General features: G+C 43.3%; 1 protein-coding gene across 2 annotated transcripts; it reads right to left on the reverse strand.

Moving 5' to 3' along the window:
• Positions 1-1,658: 1,658 nt before the first annotated feature.
• On the reverse strand, positions 1,659-22,786 carry LOC140077180 (TBC1 domain family member 30-like). Of its 2 annotated transcripts, none has more exons than XM_072124134.1 (12): positions 22,406-22,786; positions 21,965-22,026; positions 20,294-20,359; positions 19,544-19,669; positions 18,372-18,557; positions 14,425-14,593; positions 14,002-14,170; positions 11,427-11,532; positions 10,412-10,524; positions 8,005-8,144; positions 4,303-4,509; positions 1,659-3,540 (listed from the first exon to the last, which is right to left on the reverse strand). In XM_072124134.1, the coding sequence occupies exons 1-12, from the start codon at positions 22,566-22,568 to the stop codon at positions 2,798-2,800; spliced, it is 2,250 nt and encodes a 749-aa protein (XP_071980235.1). In that variant the 5' UTR covers positions 22,569-22,786; the 3' UTR covers positions 1,659-2,797. The 2 variants fall into 2 exon arrangements, with proteins under 2 accessions (XP_071980235.1, XP_071980237.1); XM_072124136.1 differs by lacking the exon at positions 22,406-22,786 and adding an exon at positions 22,279-22,338.
• Between the last annotated feature and the right edge of the window lie 526 nt (positions 22,787-23,312).

A 23,312-nucleotide genomic window follows, 5' to 3' on the forward strand; every position in this document is an offset into this window, starting at 1 on the left:
TTCCCTGCCGAGGTACGCCGGAGTTCACCTTCTTCTTCCCGGTGCTTGTAAGTGCGTGTCTTGCGACACAATTTGAAATGTTAAATCCTGCGCGTTGTCCGAATTCGTCAGGTTTTCCGACGGCCCGCCCCCCCGATTTGTGTCCCGTGCAAGCCAGCGCCGATGCGCCAAAATCCAATCGCGTGCACCAAAATCCTCCGTTAAATTCAGCGCCAAACGGAAATCGTCGGGAAACCCGACGAAAATGCGCTCTGCGGACCCTTAGTAAATGAGCCCCTATGTGTCCGGCGTACAGTGGCACGGCGGTGCCGGGTAGAGGAGGAGGGGGTGAGCCCCTCTCCATAGCTACGTATGGCACACCGCGCCATATTCCGGGGAAAGCTATCTTTCTCCCGGCTATGGAACGGTACGGTGCCACACACGTGCAACACCATACCGCTCCCGTACAGCGCCATTGCCATCTATGGGGGATGTATATACGGTGTATATACGTTGGCTATATATACGTCCCCCATACGGCCATGTGAATGTAGCCTAATAGCGATATGCGTCTTACAGTAATACAGTGAAAAAACTACTTTATCCCTCCACTGGCAATCTCAGCCATTGGTTGTTGCTGGGGGCATCCATTTACAGTTCCGCCGCCAATCCAAGAATACACACAGTTCCAGCGACCGAACCCGGACATCAGATCCGCTCATCTCTATTGGCCAATATTAAAGTGTATATGCAATAATATTGACACCAACAATGTGCGATTGTAGTACTTTATTTTTGAAAGAAGTAAAAGAGACGACACATACCACACATCTGGAATCCACCTTGCACTTTGACCTTTCCATGCATTTGGCACTTAAAATATGGACAAATGGTATTTTTGGAATCGGCATTACAAGTAGTTGGACATTATACAGGTTTAAAGTAAAGATATCACATCAGTGATACTTGTCCATGATGACAGAGACGAAGATTAACAAGAACATCCTAACTACATCCTAGAAAGAATCATCTCTTTCTGTTAACATTGCTGCAGGACAAGCCAACACAAGATGCAAAGAAAAGCATGCAGAGATCAAGCCTTCATATGGAAACTTTTCACTTTCCAGGCCTGTAATGAGGGCAGAATTTCTTATCTTGTTGCCTTGCTACATAAACCTAAGCCATGTATATGATTTCAGAATACATAGGACAGATAATTAGATAACATATGGCATAAAAATAGAAATATTCCACTATTCTGTTGCTCTATAACAGCCTCCTTGTGTCTCGGCACTAGCCGGGGGACCTCAGGAGCTAATAATAATTGTGCATAGACATTTGGCAACCAACAACGATCCTATGAAATGTCCTTTTATGGATAATCGCTTAATACAAATAATACATTATCAGATTAAAGTTATTAATTTATGTAGTGTATATAAACCTCAGCTTCAAAAAAGTCCACTGAAAAAAGTAATTTTTGTTTTCTGTGCTATCAGATGTAGGAACCAAACCAAGACTGCGATACTGGGGCTAGGAATCACATGATATGAGTTGTACCTGTTCTTACTGTTACATTGTAATGTACCTAATACTTTAATGACTGCAAACAATGACCCCAATGTATATGAAATGCCAAAATAATAATTAAATACAGAAATCATAATATTATTTTCATATGATTTAAGTAGATCTCATCACCTGTGGCCTTTGACCAAATTTCTTTAATACCCAAGCAGATTCTTCAGTGTAGAACCAGAAAGTGTGGAAACGTTACACACAAGAACATTGATAGATTGAAGAGGTTGTCCTATTTTTGTTTGGACAAATTTTGCCATTAACATTCTGGTAAAAAAAAAAAATGATACCAGTATATACTGAACTAATGCATACCTGCCAACCGTCCCGGATCCAGTGGGACAGTCCCGGCTTTCGGACTGGCGGGAGGTATGTCCCGTGACATCAGCTCTGTCTGTAGTCTTTTGACACTGACAGAGCTAATTACAGTAATAATGCAGAGAGACGGCAGCTCACTGTGCCCCTGCATCTTCTGTAAGTAGCAAAGCCGGCAGGCACCACGTGATGATGTCATCCATGCCTGCTGGCTTCACTGCTACACACAGCGGAGGAAGAGGAGAGAGGAGCTGCTGTAGGGGAATGGGGAAAGGTGAGATGTGTTTTTATTATTTTACAGTGGGGCCCCAATAAGAGGGGGACTGCTGGGAGTGGGCAAAATAAGTGGGGGCGCTGCTGAGGGCAAAATAAGAGAAGGAGCTGTTGGGCTGTACAATAACGGGGGAGCTACTGTGGGGGTGGGCGCAATAAGATAGGGAGCTGCTTGGGGGCGCAGTAAGAGTGGGTACAATAAGAGAGAAAAGATGCTGTGGAAGCAGAATATGCTGGTGGGCCACAATATGAGGGGGAGCTGCTGGTGGGCCACAATATGAGGGGGAGCTGCTGGGGGGCCACAATATGAGGGGGAGCTGCTGGGGGGCCACAATATGAGGGGGAGCTGCTGGGGGGGCCACAATATGAGGGGGAGCTGCTGGGGGACCACAATATGAGGGGGAGCTGCTGGAGGCTTTAATGCTGTATGAGTGGAAACTGGGGGCACAAAATTATCATAATCGCATCCTTTGTCCTTCTTTCTCTCCTACAAAAGTGTTTTTTGTTTTAGATGCAACAGTATGCAAACTGTGAACACTTTTTATTTTTAGGAGCTATAAAATAAATATAACATTTACTGATGGGGCAACCCCTGAAGACCGAGAATATGAGATCAAAGGGAGTCTACATTGAGATCAAAGTATAAGTTGTGTTATCGTTTCTTGCTCCCGGTTGCACCATTGGCGGGCTTGTTGAAGCTTCTGCTCATGTGTGGAAAATTTACTGTTGGGGTTCTATTATTTGGCCCATACAACCCCAAATTCCTTGCTGCAACAGATTTTCTAAGAGGCTTCACACAGGGAAATGGGCTGAAAACAGGCCCTTTAGGGGATTTGACTAAAGTTTCACTGTCAATTGAAAAACGTTGCGACTTTGATGGTACATTCGGAACGTCTTCAGAGATGTCTTCAGACTCATTAGTGGGGTTTAGCTCCAGCGTCTCCAGCTTACTCTGCACTACAGTCACATTTGCATTTTCATCCTCAAAAACAGGCTCTGGAGAGTGTCCGTCAGCCTTCATAACAGTCCGGTCTAAGCTGCTATGCCCACTCTCCACGGCTGGTGAACTATTCTCAAGGTCCTCAGGTTCTTTGACGGCATCTACCTGATCTTTAGGAACTTCATTTTGCTCTTCTATCAGACCTACTGTGTCCCCATAGCCTTTGGCCCTTGCTATGTTTTTTCGATGAACTCTTATGTGGGTACACCACGGAGAATTCAGCTTTGCTTTGGATTCCTCATTGGGTAGGGTCATGGACTTGGAGGTGGGTAACTGGATAGCTGTATTTTTAGATGCCCTGTTTACTTGCTTTAACTTCTTCCCAAGCAGCAGATGGTTTATCACTGGAGAATGATTCACTTGTGATGGCAGTATGCTGCTGACAGGCCCCTTGTCTGAAATGACATCATGCAACATTTTAAGTTATAACATTTGTACAGGGACATTTCTACTACACCCATTTACTACACGATCTACAATTCTATAAGTTGTGAATAGTAAGAGTAAATTTATCTTATTTGTTAGGCTATACATTTATTGTGATCACAGCACCTTCCACCCTGCCAGCCCCCTTTAGTATATAGCCTGCCAGCCCTCTCTAGTATATAGCCTGCCAGCCGCTCTAGTATATAGCCTACCAGCCCCTGTAGTATATAGCCTGCCAGACCCCTCTAGTATATAGCCTGCCAGCCCCTGTAGTGTATAGACTACCACTCCCCTGTAGTATATAGACTGCCAGCGACCCAGTATATAGCCTGCAGCCTTGCCCCCAATATTATACCTGTAGGTTTTTTGACCCCCATTAAATTGTACTCTGGGCCTGCATTCAAAGAACTTGGTCTTTTAAAAAATAGTGTGTGAAGTTAATTTCCCTTAAATGTAAATGAAAGGAGACAGCTGTCCTTGGATATGACCACCCCCTCACTGTGGCAGCGGTGGCCAAACTTTTTAGGCAATGACCACTGGGATTCAGCGATCGTTACCACAGGACATGCAGTGACTCCCGGCCAAACTAATTTGCTTTGAGAAAAATGTAAGTGTATGGCGGATGGATAAAATGAAATGTCACTGCCCAGATTATAAAAAAATGCTAAGTTTTAGTGAAAACACAAAAAATAAAAAAAAACAAAAGAAGTCAAATAACTTCTTGGAGTTACCTGCTCTAATGTAAACCTGGTTGAGTTGCTGCAGCTGCCGCTTCTTGATCCGGGAGTATTGCTGCTTTAGGGCATTGATGTCCGTTGTCATACGTTCCATCATCATACTATTAAACACAGCGTGATATTCTCCCCGGTATGAATCCACTGCACCCGGGCTCAGCTCTGCAATGTTGCCAAATTTTAAGCTTTGCTCCTCTTTTTGATCTAAAGTGTAAACCAAAAGAAAGAATGATACAAATTTTTTGATAAAAAATTTCTGACTGTAACTTTACCAGTTTCTGTGAAACATCCAAGTACAATCTTGAATTAAAGGGGAGATTCTCTTGTTTAATATGACACCAGGTTTAGGAGATATAGATATGTGAAGTGGGCCCCCCTCCAGGCTGTCAGCTGAAGGCAGAATGTAGAAGAAGCCGCAGGAAAGACTGAGCTTATAGTCTGCAGAAGTACATGCACCCTCTGCATCTGTGCTGAACTTGGGAAAGGGTGATTGGATGATGCTGTACATATTTAGAACATATTTTGGTAAAGATGTATTAAGTTTTACCAATTATTAAAAAAAAAAAAAAAAATTATCAGAAAAATTAAAAAAAAAAATTCCCCCATTCATTGTCATTTATTGGCTAATTTTATTAAGAAAAAAAAATGTAATTAGTAAAACGATCCTATCAATTTAAAGTCTCAGATGTCGTGAAAAAAAACAAAGTAAAAATTGTTTCGATATGTAATGCTTTTCCAAAGACATCGTCATTTAAAGAAGCGCACAACAGGGACATTTAGGAACCAATGACCCTCAGTCATGAAGAGGTTAAAAATGATTTTTGATAGTGTGTGTGGGGGAGGGAAGTGTTATGAACATTTTGCTAATATACTTCATCAAGAAATTCTGTTTAATTTGTAATGAAACAGATGGGATTGGAGATGGGTCTCTCTCTCCTCTCCTGTGTGTTACATGGCTGTGAGTGTTAACGCTTTCTGCTTTCTCCCTGGCAGCTATTGACCCTCAAGAATGAGGGAGTTGAGAGAGACCCTGGCGATGTGACTCACTAAAAAGAATTCATGAGGGAAGAGTTAATGAGGGGGTTGAGAGGGACGATGGCGGTTTGACTCACTGAAGAGCATTCTTGAGGGGCGAGGGGTGGGGAATTAGAGGTTTAAGAGAGACGCTGGCTGTGTGTGACTCGCTGAGAAGCATTCTTGAGGGGGGTGAATGAGGGGGTTGAGAGAGAAGCTGGCTGTGTGTGACTTGCGTAGGAGCATTCTTGAGAGGGGTGGGTGAATGAGGGGGTTGAGAGAGACGTGGCTGTGTGTAACTCGCTGAGAAGCATTCTTGAGGGGGGTGAATGAGGGGGTTGAGAGAGAAGCTGGCTGTGTGTGACTCGCGTAGGAGCATTCTTGAGAGGGGTGAATGAGGGGGTTGAGAGAGACGTGGCTGTGTGTAACTCGCTGAGAAGCATTCTTGAGAGGGCTGAATGAGGGGGTTGAGAGAGACGCTAGCTGTGTGTGACTCACTGAGGAGCATTCTTGAGGGGGTTGAAAGAGACGCTGGCCATGCGTGACTCGCTGAGGAGCATTTTTGAGGTGGTTGGGGGGGAGAGGGGTTCAAGAGGGACGCTGGCTGTGTGTGACTCACTGAGAAGCATTCTTGAGGGGCAGGGGGGTGAATAAGGGCTTTAAAGAGAAGCCGTCAGGCAAAATTACCCCCCTAAACTAAATATATTTTCATAAACTGCCATTAGAGAGCATTACCTCTATCCCTTCATTGTCCCTCTACATGCCTGTAAACCTAAGTAATGAGGTCCTAAAGCTGTATGCAAATGACCTGTGAAATGTCTAATGAGTCATTAGCATATTCAAGCTGTCCAGCTTATTCATGAGTGGGAGGCACAGCCATGCCCCTAGTGCTTGACTGACAGCCTGTATAATGATGTGAGGCTTTATAATGATGTGCTTCCTGATGCTGGCACCCCCTGCAGCCTGTGTGTGTATAGGAGAGATACAACACCTCCAGGATGCAGCCATGTTATAGCAGAACTTGTCAGGTACTTGTGTAGCTGATGTCTATGTCTCTGTGTATTAGGAGGATGCAGCATGTCAGCAGATACAGCACACACACCAGCAATGCTTTACTATAGATTACACACAGACATGAGCAGGGGGAGGAGAGGGGAGGGTTAACAGGGGTGACATCACTGACTCTGACCATGTGACCAGCCTCATTTACATAATAAAGAAAAGATGATTTTATAATGATTAATGTATGAATTGACTAGATAAAGGCTGGGATGGGATCCTTGTGCGCTGCTCCAACAGGTAGTAGTGACAGGACTAGTGGCAGAGACCTGATGACAGGTGTCCTTTAAAAGAGACGCTGGCTGTGTGTGACAGGCTGCAGAGCATTCTTAAACGGTGTGAATGAGGGAGTTGACAAAGAAACTGGCCTTGTGTGACGCAAAGATGAAATCAGCCCCCTCACCACCCATCCCTCAGCAATACTCCACACACAACACAGCCAGTGTCAACTAATTCACCCCTCCCTCAGCAATTCTGTGTGTCATACAGCCAGTGTCTCTCAACTTCCCCATTACTGAGGGGGGTCAGGTTAGCAATATCAATGGCAGTTAGGAGACGGAGTAGTATGAATTGTAGGCTACAACTCCCCCACCTCCACGACTGGATGTAACAGAGGGCATCTTTTTTTTAGAAAAATGGTGGCGCTAATCCTGTGTATAGAGCTATCAGGGAAACAAATATAAGGAAATCTAAAAGGTACCGTGTGTGGTTTGTGTGAGTGGAGGGGGGAGTCGCTGGTGACAGGTTCCCTTTCATGTAAAATGGAGCATGCATGTTTAGTAAAAATATTTTATTTTAGCTTTATTTATATCGCAGCTCTTTTTAATGAGTCATGCTGAGTGAGGGGGAGTATTTCACACTTATGGCAGCTATTTTCTTTATATAAAGGGCTTTATATACACAGCAATGGAAGGCGGTACAGGCAGTCCCCGGGTTACATACAAGATAGGTTCTATAGTTCTTAAGTTGAATTTGTATGCAAGTCGAAACTGTATATTTTAGAATTGTAGATCCAGGCAAAAATTTTTTTTGCCCCAGTGGCAATTAGAGTTTTAAAATATTTTGCTGTAATGGGACCAAGGATTATCAATAAAGCTTCATTACAGACACCTTACAGCTGATCATTGGGACTAAAGTAATAGCATCCAGAGAGCTTCACCAGAGGTTACAGTGGGCAGAGGTGTCTGTCTTTAACTAGGGGTCGTCTGTAAGTCAGGGGACCGCCTTAAGTAGGGGACCGCCTGTACTGGCTCTGGATGCAATACAAACGTCCAAGCACAAAAAGCTACAAAACAACTTGGAGGAGACTCCTTATGCCTTCCACGCCGGGGGAGCGGACAGGAGTGTGAACGCCCTGTCTGCCACATTTACTGTAGTTGTAGGCGGAGACTATAGCAGAAATCTCTGTCAGATCAGACCTCTCTTGGGTCCGGCCCGGAGGAGATTGCTCCCGTATTTACTAAGAGGCCGAAGCCTCTGTTGTATCATTGACTGATTTTGTTTTACTTGTCTTGTCTGCACTGTGCACAGAAAAAGAGTTTTTTCTCTTTTTGTACTGGCCCCTTTAAAATAAAATATTTTAAAAAAACCTGAAGCAATAAATCTTACATTTTTTTTCACATTTACCTCTAATCTGCTTCTGATACTTCTGCAGTTCTGGAATTAACAATCCACTAAAAGGGCCGAGACATCCAACAGAATTGGCATTAATGTCATCATCATCAATGTCATTTTCTTCATCGCTGTCTTGCATTTTACTTGGGTGTCTATAATGTTAAAAAAAAGTGATAAATTAAATATCCTTCTTAAAAGCCACAAATCAGGATCATTCAGGTTATTAACAGGCGTTTTTAAACTTCCTTTTTAATTATAAAACACTTAATTTTAAGTTCAAAAAAATGTAATTATCAGAAACACTTGAGTATTACTATATATACTCGAGTATAAGCCTAGTTTTGCAGCGCAAATAAAATGTGCTGAAACCCCAAACTCGGCTTATACTCGAGAAAAAAATATAGGTTTTACCAGGTTTTTGTGGTAAAATTAGGGGCCTTAGCTTATATTTGGGTCGGCTTATACTCAAGTATATACGTTAACCACTGAATGCTCTGCGGTGTAATAGTACAGCACGGGCTGAGCCCTCGTCATACAGATGTGGGGTTTGCTGCATATTGCAGCAAACACCCACCACTTATACCAGCGATCGGTTCTAGCAGTCAAGGCGCATTGTAATAAATCATGTATAAAAAACCCATATACTGAAATACAATAGTATTGCAGAATATGGTAGGAACAATCAGACTTCGTAGGGTTAAAGTACCCTAGAGAGTCTAAAAAAACTATAAAACAAAAAAAATTAATCACACCCCCTTTCCTTAGACAGGAATAAACAGTAAAAATCATAAACATATTAGGTATCACCACGTCCCAAAATGCCCGATCTATCAAAACGGTTATTCCAACGGTTATTCCCAAAAAGTAATTTGCGTCAGAAGATGGCGAAACTAATTTTATTTTTTCTTGCAGCATGTTTTCATTTTTGTATAAAAACACAATAAAACCTCTATAACTTTGGTATCACTGTGATCGCACCGAACCAACGAATAAAGTAGACGCATTATTGGGAGCGCGCAGTGAAAGCTGCATTTGGAATTTAGTTCCAGTTTCCCAGTAAAAGGACATGGAATAATAAAAAACTCAGAAGTAGAATTTGTTACATGGAAAATTTGCCCTCACACTGCTCTGTATGCGGGAAAAATGAAAAAGTCATAGATCTTTGAAGGTGGGAAGCAAAAAATTAACAATCAAAAGGTTGTGACACGAAGGGGTTAAAAGAATATTTTATGTTTAGTGATATGATTATTTATAGAGCGCCATAAATTCCACACTTTTGACAATGGGTTTACATACATAGGGGCAGATTTACTTACCCGGTTCTGTCGCGATCCCGCGGCTTCGGGTCTTCCGGCGATTCACTAAGGTCGTGCGCCTGATATCCACCAGGTGTTGCTGCTGCGCCGAGGTCCGCCGGACTTCACCTTCTTCGTCCCGGTGCATGTGAGTGCGTGAAAGCCAGCGCCGATGCACCAAAATCCGGAAACCCGACGAAAGTGAGCGATTCGGGCCCTTAGTAAATTAGCCCCATAGTGTAGAGGGTCTTACACAGCCCCAGTGTTTAGCATCCTTTAATAGGTACCGCTCTGCTGATTCTGGCAGCGTTGTGGTTGTATCTCAAACCCCTTCATTTGGATCTCTACTGGGCCACCCATTTGACAGCAAAGAGCTTAATTAGCATACAGGACATTGAAACTATGCTATTTAAAGGGGTTTTCCAACAAAGCAACTTAGGATCTAGCCACAGGATAGGGCCTAACTTGGCAATCGGTGGGGGTCTCAGTGACGGGACCCCCACAAGAACGGGGTACCCCTGTCGCACCCTGAGATGACTGAAGCAACCAGTCGCGCATGGGTGGGCTGCCCCATTTATCTCTATGGGGCTTACGGAAATTGCCGTTATCACTGAGACCCCCACCGACCAGTAAATGATGCACTATCCTGTGGATTTCAGAAAGTTATAATGGTAGATTTTCTTTAAAGGGAACCTGCCCCCAGGAGACCCATTTTTAGCACTCCCCAGTCCCCACAGAGCATAGTACATACACTCACTGCCAAAGTGTTTTTGTATTAAAAATTGGTTTTACAGAAAAAAGATAAGTTATATTGTACCTTTCATTAGCATCTGCTGTGTGACTAGGCAGTTGTCAATTGGGAGGGGCTGGAAAGGAGCAGTTCCCCCCCCACCCTTGGGAAACATGTGACCTTTTCAAATATATGAATAACTCCCCACACTCGGGATTGGCTGTAGAGGAGCAGGGGGCGTCGCTAAGCCCAGTGATGGGTGTTTTCATATATTTGAAAAGGTCACATGGAGAAGCTGTTTCCCAATGGTGGGGGGGGGGACTGCTCTTTTCCAGCCCCTTCCAATACGCAACTGCCTATTTGGTATAGCTGTGATTGGACATAGACAACTTACCCAGAAAATGAAGCAGACTTGACAGGTGCTGGGAAAGGTGTGATATTATATGTATACTTCTCCCTTAGTTCAGCAAGTTGTGGAAATGGGAAAGTAGCCATTGAGTAGACTGTCTACAAAAAGAGACATATTAAAAGGGTTTTCCAAGTCACCACAATAAATACATATGTAACACATGCTCTGTTTATTTCCTGCAGCATAGGTTCAAACACATTTCCCATGAAGCCTTGCACAGCAAGTGTTGGTAGTAAGCCCCAATCCCTATTTTCACCTCTTGCAGTTAAGAAACAGCTTCACAATCAGTATACCCGATTATATAGCACTTTTCTTCCCACGTTCAGGGCTGGATTAAGGTAGATGGAGGCCCCTGGGTGCAAAATCGGAAGGTAGCCCAGAAAGTGGTACACATTACTATTCTAAATTATCATTAATATTCTAAATGTTCTCCTACTAACCAGTGCCACTGCTTCCCTGAGATCTCTCTTACAGATGGGCCTGAGTAATCTGTGAGGAAGTAAATGTAACATTGATTGGCTAGGACTTTGCTGGCAACCAGTACAGCCAATCAGTGTGAGCTACTAAGGTGGGGGGCTCAAGTGCCACTCTGCATGCAGAGTCACTGTCACAGCTTCATCGCTGGCACATGTGTGGCGTGGTGGCACCATGCTGTGCATTACCCCCAGAGACAGTCAGCTTACAGCTTTTAAACAAAGTGGTGGGGGCCCAGGGGAGTGCGCCCCTTGAACCCTCCATATAATCTGGCTCTGTCCACATTACACTCCTCTCCGGTGTAGTTCCTCCCCCTCCCCCGTTAGCACAGCATCACTATAGTGTCCTTACAACATATTGCACAAACGTCTCCCAATGACTGCTCCTTCCCCCCCAAACAGTTTTGACCGGGTCACATTTACTAATTACTCTAATAAGCATTTTTTATATGTACCAAATAATAAACTGTGGACAATATAATCAACTGTACATCTTAGAAAATAACATTTTTAATTTGGCTTATTACCTGCATAAGGTCATTGCTGTCTATCAGGTTGTCTTCAAGCATCTCCTGGGTCAGTCTTCCCATTGTACTGTAGAATTCATCAGCATTTTGGCAACATTCGATGTGCCTAAAACAGAACAGTAACAATTTAATAATATTAGTCAAAATTCTAAACATACTGGCTTAAACATTATCCTTTCATACTTTTCATTAAAGGGGTTTGCCCATGAAAGAAAGTTCTCAAATTATAACCTCCTAGTGATGTTTACTTTACAATGGTACTCAGTTTTATTGCTGTTTTACCTCCTATCAGTCCCTAGGCAGGTCAGTGTAAAATTCCAGGGAGTGGTCGGGGACTCTCTAAGAAGACACTTGAGGACACTTCACAATGTGCTTAGATTATCAGGGTACAAGGTTTATATACACTTTCGTTTAGCTTCTAAAAACACTGTACTAGTAACTGACACATAGAAAGTCATAGGGGGCTCATTTACTAAGGGTCCGAATCGTGCACTTTCGTCGGGTTTCCCAACGATTTCCGATTTGCCCTGTATTGCCCCGGGATTTTGGCACACACAATCGGATTTTGGCGCATCGGCACCGGCTTTCACGCGACAGAAATCGGGGGGGCATGACCGTCAGATGGATTCGGAAAAAACGTGGAATTTAAAAAATAATTTGTGTCACAAGATCAGCACTTACATGCACTGGGAAGAAGCAGGTGAACTCCGGCGGACCTCGGCGCAGCAGCGACACCTGGTGGATATCGGGCGCACGGACCTTAGTGAATCCCGGCAGACCCGAATCCTCGTCGGACAACGCACCGGGGGATCGTGACTGGACCGGGTAAGTAAATGTGCCCCATAGAGTATATAAAGTGTTTATTTTGATGGTTTTATTTGATTTTGCCAGGTTCCCTTTAAATATTCAGATCCTAAAGCTGTATGTATGTGACCTGAGATGAGTCTGATCAGCATCTTCCCTGAAGCTGAGTCCAGTTTATTAATGTATCTCCTGCACAGCCACACCTCCCAGTGCTTGACTGACAGCTCTCTGTAGTTACTTGTACTGGCTGCCCTTGCATCCAGCAATTTGTAAGGAGCCATGTTTTTAGCTGCTGGCAATGTGGCCAGGTACTTGTGTAACTGCTGCCTTATCTGTGTCTCATAGGCACCAGCTAAAGCAAAATACAGGCGGTCCCCTACTTAAGGACACCAGACTTACAGACGACCCCCTAGTTAAAGACAGATCCCTCTATGGGAAATTGGAGGTGATCAGCAAGGGTCTGCTCGCGATCAACTACTAAAGTCGATCCTATGTACACTCACCGGCCACTTTATTAGGTACACCATGCTAGTAACGGGTTGGACCCCCTTTTGCCTTCAGAACTGCCTTAATTCTTCGTGGCATAGATTCAACAAGGTGCTGGAAGCATTCCTCAGAGATTTTGGTCCATATTGACATGATGGCATCACACAGTTGCCGCAGATTTGTCGGCTGCACATCCATGATGCGAATCTCCCGTTCCACCACATCCCAAAGATGCTCTATTGGATTGAGATCTGGTGACTGCGGAGGCCATTTGAGTACAGTGACCTCATTGTCATGTTCAAGAAACCAGTCTGAGATGATTCCAGCTTTATGACATGGCGCATTATCCTGCTGAGAGTAGCCATCAGATGTTACAGGGTACATTGTGCTCATAAAGGGATGGACATGGTCAGCAACAATACTCAGGTAGGCTGTGGTGTTGCAACTATGCTCAATTGGTACCAAGGGGCCCAAAGAGTGCCAAGAAAATATTCCCCACACCATGACACCACCACCACCAGCCTGAACCGTTGATACAAGGCAGGATGGATCCATGTTTTCTAGTTGTTGACGCCAAATTCTGACCCTACCATCCGAAAGTTGCAGCAGAAATCGAGACTCATCAGACCAGGCAACGTTTTTCCAATCTTCTACTGTCCAATTTCGATGAGCTTGTGCAAATTGTAGCCTCAGTTTCCTGTTCTTAGCTGAAAGGAGTGGCACCCGGTGTGGTCTTCTGCTGCTGTAGCCCATCTGCCTCAAAGTTCGACGTACTGTGCGTTCAGAGATGCTCTTCTGCCTACCTTGGTTGTAACGGGTGGCGATTTGAGTCACTGTTGCCTTTCTATCAGCTCGAACCGGTCTGCCCATTCTCCTCTGACCTCTGGCATCAACAAGGCATTTCCGCCCACAGAACTGCCGCTCACTGGATGTTTTTTCTTTTTCGGACCATTCTCTGTAAACCCTAGAGATGGTTGTGCGTGAAAATCCCAGTAGATCAGCAGTTTCTGAAATACTCAGATCAGCCCTTCTGGCACCAACAACCATGCCACGTTCAAAGGCATCAAATCACCTTTCTTCCCCATACTGATGCTCGGTTTGAACTGCAGGAGATTGTCTTGACCATGTCTACATGCCTAAATGCACTGAGTTGCCGCCATGTGATTGCCTGATTAGAAATTAAGTGTTAACGAGCAGTTGGACAGGTGTACCTAATAAAGTGGCCGGTGAGTGTATATTTATATTACATAAAAATTGTATTATAAAATAAGAATTAGAAACTTACTCTCCGAGCTTTGCCCAAATGGCCAGGGCTACTCTCAGGATGATCTCAGACCCCTCAAAGAACACCGAGTCCCAGATTTTAAGGACAGTATGGTTTGGAAGACAAGTTGCAAAAAGAGTCAAAAACCACTGCATAGTAAAGACGTTGGTGAGAGGGGGTTCATAGCCACCTGTAATATTTATATAGAAAAACATATATATATGTATTTATTTAATCTGTAAAATAAAAATATTACATGATTTGTAAAAAGCCATGTATGTTAAAAAATGCCATATACTAATGCTCTTTAATAGCTCTATAAAATATGGTCATGTTAATAACACATTTCACTAACTGTACCTAAAATGAGTAATAGCGAGGTCCATTAATACAATTGACATTTACATTTATGACAAGTGTAGTTGTTATTCTTTTTAAACCTACCCCCACTTTCTCGATTTGCGGTTCTTTGAAGCACATCCAAATGGCGAGACAGATCAGGCAGCTTCAGTCTCAGGAGATCCCTAAACACCGCCATATCCACCGACAGCGCCCGCAGATTATTGACAAAGTAACTATCTGGCAGCACTTTGTCTATGAGATAAATCATTATCTGGATTGAGAGGAAAACAATGGTTGTGGTCACACGACTAAATGCAAATAAAAAGAAACATAATAGTTAGTTTAAGGTTCATGTGACATTGGACAGAACTTTAACTCCTTAAAGGGAATCTTCCATAAAAATCAAGCATGATCAACCAGGGGCACTTACTTGTAGATCCAGGCAGTGTGACTCAGGTAATTGTAATATTGTTGTTATCCATGGCCTTCTTTTTTGTGAAACAATCTTTACAAATTATGCTAATAAGCCTGAGGGGCTACCCTAGCCTCTCTGTGATGTGACTCCTTAAAGGGAATCTACCATCAAAATCAAGCATGATTAACCAGGGGCACTTACTTGTAGATTCAGTCAGTGTGACTGATGTAATCTTATTATTTTTGTTATCCATGGCCTCCTTTTTTGTGAAATCATTCTTTAAAATTATGCTAATGAGCCTGAGGGGCTACCCTAGCCTCTCTGTGATCTGGATTTCCGGAGTGTTACACTGTATCTTTGCTCCCTCCACACTTGTGCTCACAGCAGAAAATGCTCAATGCACAAGTGCTGAGGGAGCAGGGGGGAGGGTGAGACAATGGAACAGTCTGCAAAACCAGATCACAGTGAGGCTAGGACAGCCCGTCAGGATCATTAGCATAATTTTAACAGTTGAGACCATGGGTAACAAATATAAGAAGATTTTCACAGTCTCGGTGCCTGGATCTAGGGTAAGTAAGTAAGGGTCCCTGTTTTATCATGATGGATTTTGATGGTGGATTTTCTTTAACGACTTGGTCCTTTTTTTGTTTTTGCGTTTTTTTCACTCCCCAGTTTCAAAAATCTTTCTATGTTTCTTTTCTATGTAACAAAGTGACAGTATTTAATATTCCATGCCGTGTACTGGGAAATGGGGGGAAAAAAAATCCAAATATGGTGAAATTAGAGGGAAAAATGCATTTGCACCATTTTTTTGTGGGCTTGGTTTTTTTACAGCTTTTAATGTGAGCTCCACATGGATACCAGGAAGATACTAAATTTATATTGTTTTAATTTTATTTTAATACATTTAAAAAAAAAATTAAAACCTTCTGTAGAAAAAAACCCAAGCCATTGACTGGCTTGTTCATACTTCTGTGTACGGGGCTGTGTGAGGTCTCTTTTTTTCTGGGACGAGATTTTTACTGTTTATTTTTATATCACTTCCAGACCTCCTATGGTACTTTATCCCCAGGTTGTCTGATTGATCCTACCATATACTGCCATACTATAGTATGGCAGTAAATGGGGATTTTACATATCGTCTGTTACAATGTGCCACTGGAAAATTGTAACGGATCTTCAGAAATTAGACAACCATGGTTTTACAAAGACCGATAATGTGACGATCCAAGACAACATTTGTCTGCTGCTGGCAATCAAAGGGTTAACACCTGATTACAGGTGCCAGCACTGATCGTAGGTGTTACCGATATGTATTTGCTACAATAGGTACACAGCAAACACACAGCTCGTATGGAGAGGGCTCAGCCGCCAGCCCTCTCCATACGCCGTAGCCGATGTGTGACGTATTTATAATTCACATGTCGTTAAGGGGTTAAAGCTGGGGTTGAATATAAGACTCCTAATATTTGTGGAAATAAAGTGGATTACAGCCTGTTAATGGTGACAGGAAGGAGTGACAACACTGCTAAAGCTAAATACATCCGGCTGGGATCAGATAGAAATAATCCGTGCAAATCCATTCAAGATTTCTAACAAGATAAAACAGTGGCCTGAATTTTGATAAATATTCATTTTATCTTCCTGCGTCACTTGCTCTGTGAAATCTGCTACATTAGAGGAGCTTTGATGAAATTAACACATGACTAATTCATGTTTTTTTTTTCCGTGAGTTGTGCGTCCACAGTTTTCCATGAATAATTAACAAGGACAGGCACTTTGACTATGAGACATTGCCGGGTTATATCATCTCACGTGCATTGGAAGCAGTTGCTATTGCACCAGAGAAGATACTGCTGGTCAGTAACCCATGTATCAAAGGGAACCTGTCATCAGCAAATCATCTAATAAACCACTACTAGTATATTGTCAAGCTGGGTAACACCTTCTAGTTTTTGTGTCTTTCATTGCCCAGTGTGGTGGCAGCATCCAGAAAATCAACTTTGAAGTGAGATGTAAATTGGGTTGTATAAAGTCAAGGAGGCGGAGAGTTTAACACTGAAGTCAAGGCGGGAGCTCTGAGCGCCTCCTCCTCTGTGATTGACACCATGTTCGGACTTCAGGAGATCTGGTCAGTGATTTCTCTGGATGCAGGACCATAAATTACAGTGAAGGGGCTTTCTGAGGAAGGGAGAGCTTGACTTCAGTGTTAAACTCTCCGCCTACATGACTTTGTACAACCAGTTTAAATCTTACTTCAAAGTTGATTTTCTGGATGATGCCACCACACTGGGCCATGAGGCACATTTACTAAGGGTCAGTCGGACGCATTTCCGCGTTTCCCGAATTTTTTTCTTTTTGCACTGAATCGGCCCAGGTTTTTGGCGCACGCGATTGGATTGTGGCGCATCGGCACCGGCTTTCATGCAATACAAATCGGAGGGCGTGGCCATCGGACAAACCATGGAATTTAAAAATGAAATTGTGCCGGAGGATCAGCATTTACATGCACCGTGAAGAAGAAGGTGAACTCCGGCGGACCTCAGCGGGGAAGCGACACATGCAAGAAATTGGAGGCACGATCTTAGTGAATGGCGGCAGCTCCGAATCCTCGTCGGACATTCCGGATCGGCGCAGTCAACGGGACGGGTAAGTAAATGTGCCCCATGATCTGGAATGTGTTCAGCTACTTGACAACATATTTGTTTATTAGATCAATTTTTTGATGACAGGTTCCCTTTAAACTGCTGGTCCTCTCAATATGGGTATGAAATATCCTTTCAAGGATTCCCTATTTTGTGTAAAATTCACACCTTTTTGTGTAATTGCCTGTATGACTGTAACTCAGAACCTTGGATCTGAAAGATGAGATTCTTATCTTTAATATGACACAAAAAGCGTATTTCTAGATACTTTAGAACCGAAGATAGAGTCATCTGAAATTAAATCCCTTGCAGTTTGTAAACTTGACTCATCTGAGACAAATATGACTCTGATATGATGCTTACACTTCCAGGAATGAAGAAAAATGCTTTCAAGCCAGCCAAACGCATGGTAACGTGTGGGAGGAGCTAGGGTAGGTATATATAACTTCAAGGTGGGACAACCTATTGAAGGCACCAATGGTTTTGAACTACTAATGGTTGAACTACCAATGGTTTTGAACCCCACTAGTAGTTCAAAACCATTGGTGCCTTCAATAGGTTGTCCCACCTTGAAGTTATATATACCTACCCTAGCTCCTCCCACAATTCAGTAGCCCCGATCCCCTGATGACGCTGGTTCTCCGGCGAAACATGTCGGGGGGGCTCTTGTTTGGCTTTTAAATTGACTTGTTTGAGGCTGGTTTAATGTTGGGTAGCTGCAGTGACCCGTTTATGTACTACAGGTTGAGGAATACTCAACACTATAAATGTAAATAGAAAATTAGCAGCCTCAAACCTGCGAATTTCAAGAAACGAGTGTGATATATATTGTTAGACTTCTAATCTAATTTAATAAAAGTTATGTTTTAGGCCTGACCGATAAGGTTCCATTCTGTCTTAGGACAGTCCTTACCAATATATTAATACACACTGATCTTCAGGTCATGACAAAATACAATTTAAAGTCCAGTTTCCGTAGCGTTGCCTACCTTAAGTGCGTCGCCTTCGTTGCCCTCCATCACTTCCAGTATAAGTGCAGCCAGAATATTAAACCCTTGGCAGTAACCTACTATCTTGTTCCATCGGGCATAAGCCAAGAGCACGCGTTTCAGCACGACTCGATCCTGTTCCGCTTCCTGCCCACAATAAGAACTACAGCCGGTCCTATGGAGATCCTGGAAGGAATCGGATATATTAACAGAAAACAATCAACTTTCAAACAATAACTTAGGTGTACGGTTGTAGGTTGTACGGTTACATTACACCGAACTGTGCACATACACGAGCAATCGTGACCGGTCCACTACGTTATTGATAATGTAAAATGTAGTAAAGTCGGCGATCATATAATATTACTCACTTGCAGATCTAACACTGCTTCTACGTTTTGTGGTGTAGAAGCAGTGGAATAATTGCATTTTTTCCATAGTGCAAGAACATGAGATTAAAATCGAGAATACGCCAAATCCATAGGGGGCATAAAGGGTCACGGCGTCCAGTAGCGGTGTCTGGATTCTTTTGTACCGATTTTCTTGGACTGAACGGTAAGCTGTAACGCTTGATTTAGCTACTATTACTTTGCTATGGTCATATAGTAATCTGGACATATTTGTCTGATCTCATTATTAAAACATGGTTGTGCATAGAACAGGTCCCCAGGGGATGCTTCATGCACAATTCTGACACAACCTTCAATAGAACATGTCACACAAGCAACAATTTCACAAAGTTCATTAGATATCATTTTTAAAGGACCAGGATGAAGGATTGTAAGCCAAGCACACTGATATACTGGTGCGTGCCCCCTGTAGCAGGATCCACTCTTCCTTTAGCTTCTTATGCCCTTTGATGTGCCACAGATGTTAATTAAACCCTGAGGCTCATTTGCATAATTTTTAAAGCTTTTTGTTTGTAAAAACAAGGGCGTAAGAAGCTAAAAGCAGAGCAGATCCTGCCAGAGGGGGCACCAGTATGTCATTGTGCTTGGTTTACAATCCTTCATCCTGGTGGTAGATATCCTTTTGCCATTTTAGTTTCCGGTCTTACACCTGAACTTCTTGAACATGTGACTCTTTTTTTCAAATTTATCTTCCATCATACAAAAGTAGATCAATTTGCAGAAAATGTATGTATGTTCTCAGCTTTACTGTATAGCCATTACCTTCACGATTTGTATGCCCATCGAGTCATCATCAGGATTGCTCCTTTCATTGAAAGTGAAGCGCATAGTTTTCTCCCAGTCTATAGAAATGCTATGCAGGTATTGGTCTGCAAGGGTGAGCCATACCTAAAAATGAAAGATACAATTCAGATATCGCTGATTATATATATGGTGACATGGCTGGGGAGGTGTGGGATTACTAAGGAGATGAGGAGGGAGGAGCCGCCCCACTGGGCCGTGGAAGCCACGCCCCCTTTGACTCGCTGGGTTCTCTGTCTGATATCAGGTATAGAATCGAACTACATTCTACCGACTTGTGAGGGCTCCTGTCAATACCCGTTTTTATGAAAAAGTCGGTGACAAGTCCCCTTTAAAAAGAACGGTCCCTATGGGGGGGGTTGCCTATTAGTATAACCTGCATAAACTTCCTCCACGCAGTCCCATAGAAACTACATGCAGGTGTAACTATTGTTCCATTAAAAATCGGTAGCTGTATGCCCCATTCTTGTGATCAGTACGAGTGACAGAATTTGGGTCCCACTGATCAGATCCTTATCCCCTTATCCTGAAGAAAGGGGGATAACTTATTACCTGTACAACCCGGTTAACACATACTAGTCATTTTTCATCTTTGCCTTATACAAATAGTTGTCTACATTTCCATTTCTTTTCACAAACTATATTATAATGTATTATGTATGTTGATGTATGATCTTAAAAATATACATTAAAATATTAAAAAATACTTACTCTGCGTCGCCATTCATTTGGAATTCCAGTAGGTAATCTCGCCACAGCTTTGAGAGCATCATACCACTAGGAAAACAGGAAGATAACACAAACATATTTTAATGTGACATAAAGGAGCAGCCATCATGTAACATGTTGTTATGCACGGATCCTCATAAAATATAGACCAAGTGGGCCATTTATCTTAGGCCAAATTCACACTAACGTGTGGCGTACTGTAGTATGGCGGGCATACATCGGCGCCAGGGAGAGGAGGGGATGAGCGCCGCTCACCCCTGCCCCTCTCCATAGAGTAACATGGGGCATGGCGCCGTATTCCGGCAAAGATAGGACATGTCCTATCTTTCTCCCGTGTATGGAATGGTATGGTGCCACACCATACCGCTCCCGTACGGCACCGTGCTCCCATTGCCGTCTATGGGGGATGGCAGTGTGAATGAAGCCTTAGTTGCTTTTTTTGTGTATAATTGAGACTTTTGGCAGGTTTCTTGTGCGCCTTATGTATGATCATGGCTTTTTTCTTGTGGTACATGTTTAGCTTTTCCTGTCATGGCAGGTGAAAATTTTGGCTTTTTTAGACTTTGCAAATGTCTCAAATTCAGGTGGACAGGTGAATCCCATTTGGAAAGCTAAACAGACTTTCAGGGTGTGGTCACATACACCGCTAGCGTTGCATTTACAAAGAATTTCAGACAGGCCTCGATCAGATACATATAATAATAATAATAATAATAAAAAATCCTTTATTTATATAGCGCACACAGATTACGCAGCGCTGCACAGAGCTTGTCAAATTGGTCCCTGTCCCCATAGGGATCACAATCTAAATAACCTATCAGCATGTTTTGGAGCGTGGGAGGAAACCAGAGGACCCGGAGGAAACCCACACAAACACGGAGAGAACATACAAACTCTTTGCAGATGTTGACCTGGGTGTGCGCATATGCATTTCCAGTTATCACATGCGAATGGATATCGATTGCATGCATTTCAGGAAATGAAGTATGAATACAGCAGACAGGGCATATTGAGGTCAGAACCTGCAAACCATAAATTGACACCTACATTCTTACAATTCTTATAATTATGTATCAGAAATTAAAGAAATTTATAAAACAGGACAACTTCTGCCCTCCATATCGCTAAATGGCACAGCAATACATTGATACTCCATCCACAACAATAAATTGATACTCCATCCACAACAATAAATTGATACTCCCTCCACAACAATAAATATATACTCCAGATCTGTGATGTGAAGCTGGGGAACACAGACAAAATACATATATATGTAGTAAAGGGCATGTGTACTCTCCTATACAAGGGATTACAAATAGGGCTAATGGGCCCCTAACTAAGGGATTAACTATACAATGGGCAGGAACAGCTCTTCACAGGTGTATTTTATAATAAATGTTACAGGAATGATTGCTTTCTATTCTATCCAAATTAAAACCATCATGGACACTTGACAACGTGATTGCTTCAAATATAAGCAATAATTGTTGGAATCTAGCATTAATTTTAGGTTTTCGTAAAAAAAATGAGCAAATAATTTCATTTCATGTGCTACATATCGTGCATGAAACCTCTAACCGATCCAGTAATAAATAGTAATAATCATAGTAACACAAATACCAGGTGGGTTTATAGATACAAATGTCTTACCTGTTGAAAGCCATGTTTACCCAGCGAAGGCTCAAGTGTAAATTTCAACTTTGAGTCTACACCTAGAAGAAAAGGATAAAATGTTACTGCCACAATTCATGCATTACATGTGATAAGATCTCTACTCATGTGCAGGAGATGTGCTCTGGCCTAGAGCAGTATCTGCAGACTAATAATAGAGGAGGAGGGGCGCTGTCCAGTGCTGAACACACGGCCTCCTCCGGCAGCACTGTACGAGTGGCTACATGGAGCAGCTGCCTCCTATGCTGCCCATCTGCTCGCAGCACAGCGCAAGCAGCGCTCCTCTCCATTACCAGACGCGTCCATCACGCAGCTCCGGCCTTGCTCCAGCAGTACACAGAGTATAAGAAAGCAACTGGTGCGGCTGAGCAGCTTCCCAGCGCACACCGGGGCTAAGCCGTGATGACTCGGATGATTCACCTGGCTCCAGGGTGCAGAGCAGGCGAGGAGCCGTCCTGGAGATGCAGTTCCTCTTCTTGAGCACGCTGCTGAGGATGTTGCCCACTCCTCCTCCTCCTGCATTCTGCCTCTTCAGCCCTCTGCTCCCTCGCCTCAGGCTACAGGACAGCTTTTCTTGTCTCATCTATTCTCCCGCACACAAGCCTCAGTGACAGCTGCTGATCTCACAGGGTCTCGTGCCCTGGAATGACGTACATGCATGCGGCAGAGGTCCACCTGGCACCGGCACACCGGATCCCAGCAGATGTGATCCCTGATTCTCAGCTTTGTTTTGTCGAGGAGATCTGCAGTGCAGAGGCGGCGGAGAGAGCATGTACGGATGAGGAGGGAGCGAGTGCTCCACCTACCAACAATTATATCATCATTCTCTGCACAGCAGCCAGCTCCATCTCGTGTCACAGCAGCCGCAATCCATGCACCCATGTACAGCTGACAGGACCTAGACAGCTGGCTTCACGGGTAACAGAGATGGCCCAAATTTGGACACATTGGGGCTGATGTATTCATGCTTATGTTCCAGTTTTGTGTCATGCAATTTTGATACTTTTGCTCCACTTAAAATAAATGTAGACAGAGTGGGGTACAAGGTAGACCAGATAAATTTACTATAAAAAATATATGCCAGGCTGGAGCTGTCATATTCCAGGGCACATGTACAGTGCATAGAATTATTAAAAGGTTAGAACTACATGCGCCAGTCTTAAAGGGGTTGTCCAACATAAATTAAAACTTTACTGGGTGTGGGAGACTGTGAACAAAAATAAAGCTGTACTTACCTAACTTGGTGCTCCGTCTGTCAACATCTTCTGTTAGCAACTGGGACATGGGGACTGGTGGATGTGTCAGGCTCTGCTCCGAGCCACCAGGT

This window comes from Engystomops pustulosus, chromosome 9, assembly GCF_040894005.1.
Source record: "Engystomops pustulosus chromosome 9, aEngPut4.maternal, whole genome shotgun sequence".
NCBI classification, from domain to species: Eukaryota; Metazoa; Chordata; class Amphibia; order Anura; family Leptodactylidae; genus Engystomops; species Engystomops pustulosus.

Excerpts from the sequence above, each read along its gene's own strand:
- LOC140077180 (XM_072124134.1), bottom strand. The coding sequence starts at position 22,568 with ATGAGACAAGAAAAGCTGTCCTGTAGCCTGAGGCGAGGGAGCAGAGGG. Across the intron at positions 20,360-21,964 it reads GTAAACATGGCTTTCAACAG|TGGTATGATGCTCTCAAAGC; the intron begins GTAAGACATTTG and ends CTGTTTTCCTAG. Across the intron at positions 3,541-4,302 it reads CCAGGTTTACATTAGAGCAG|ACAAGGGGCCTGTCAGCAGC; the intron begins GTAACTCCAAGA and ends ATGTCATTTCAG.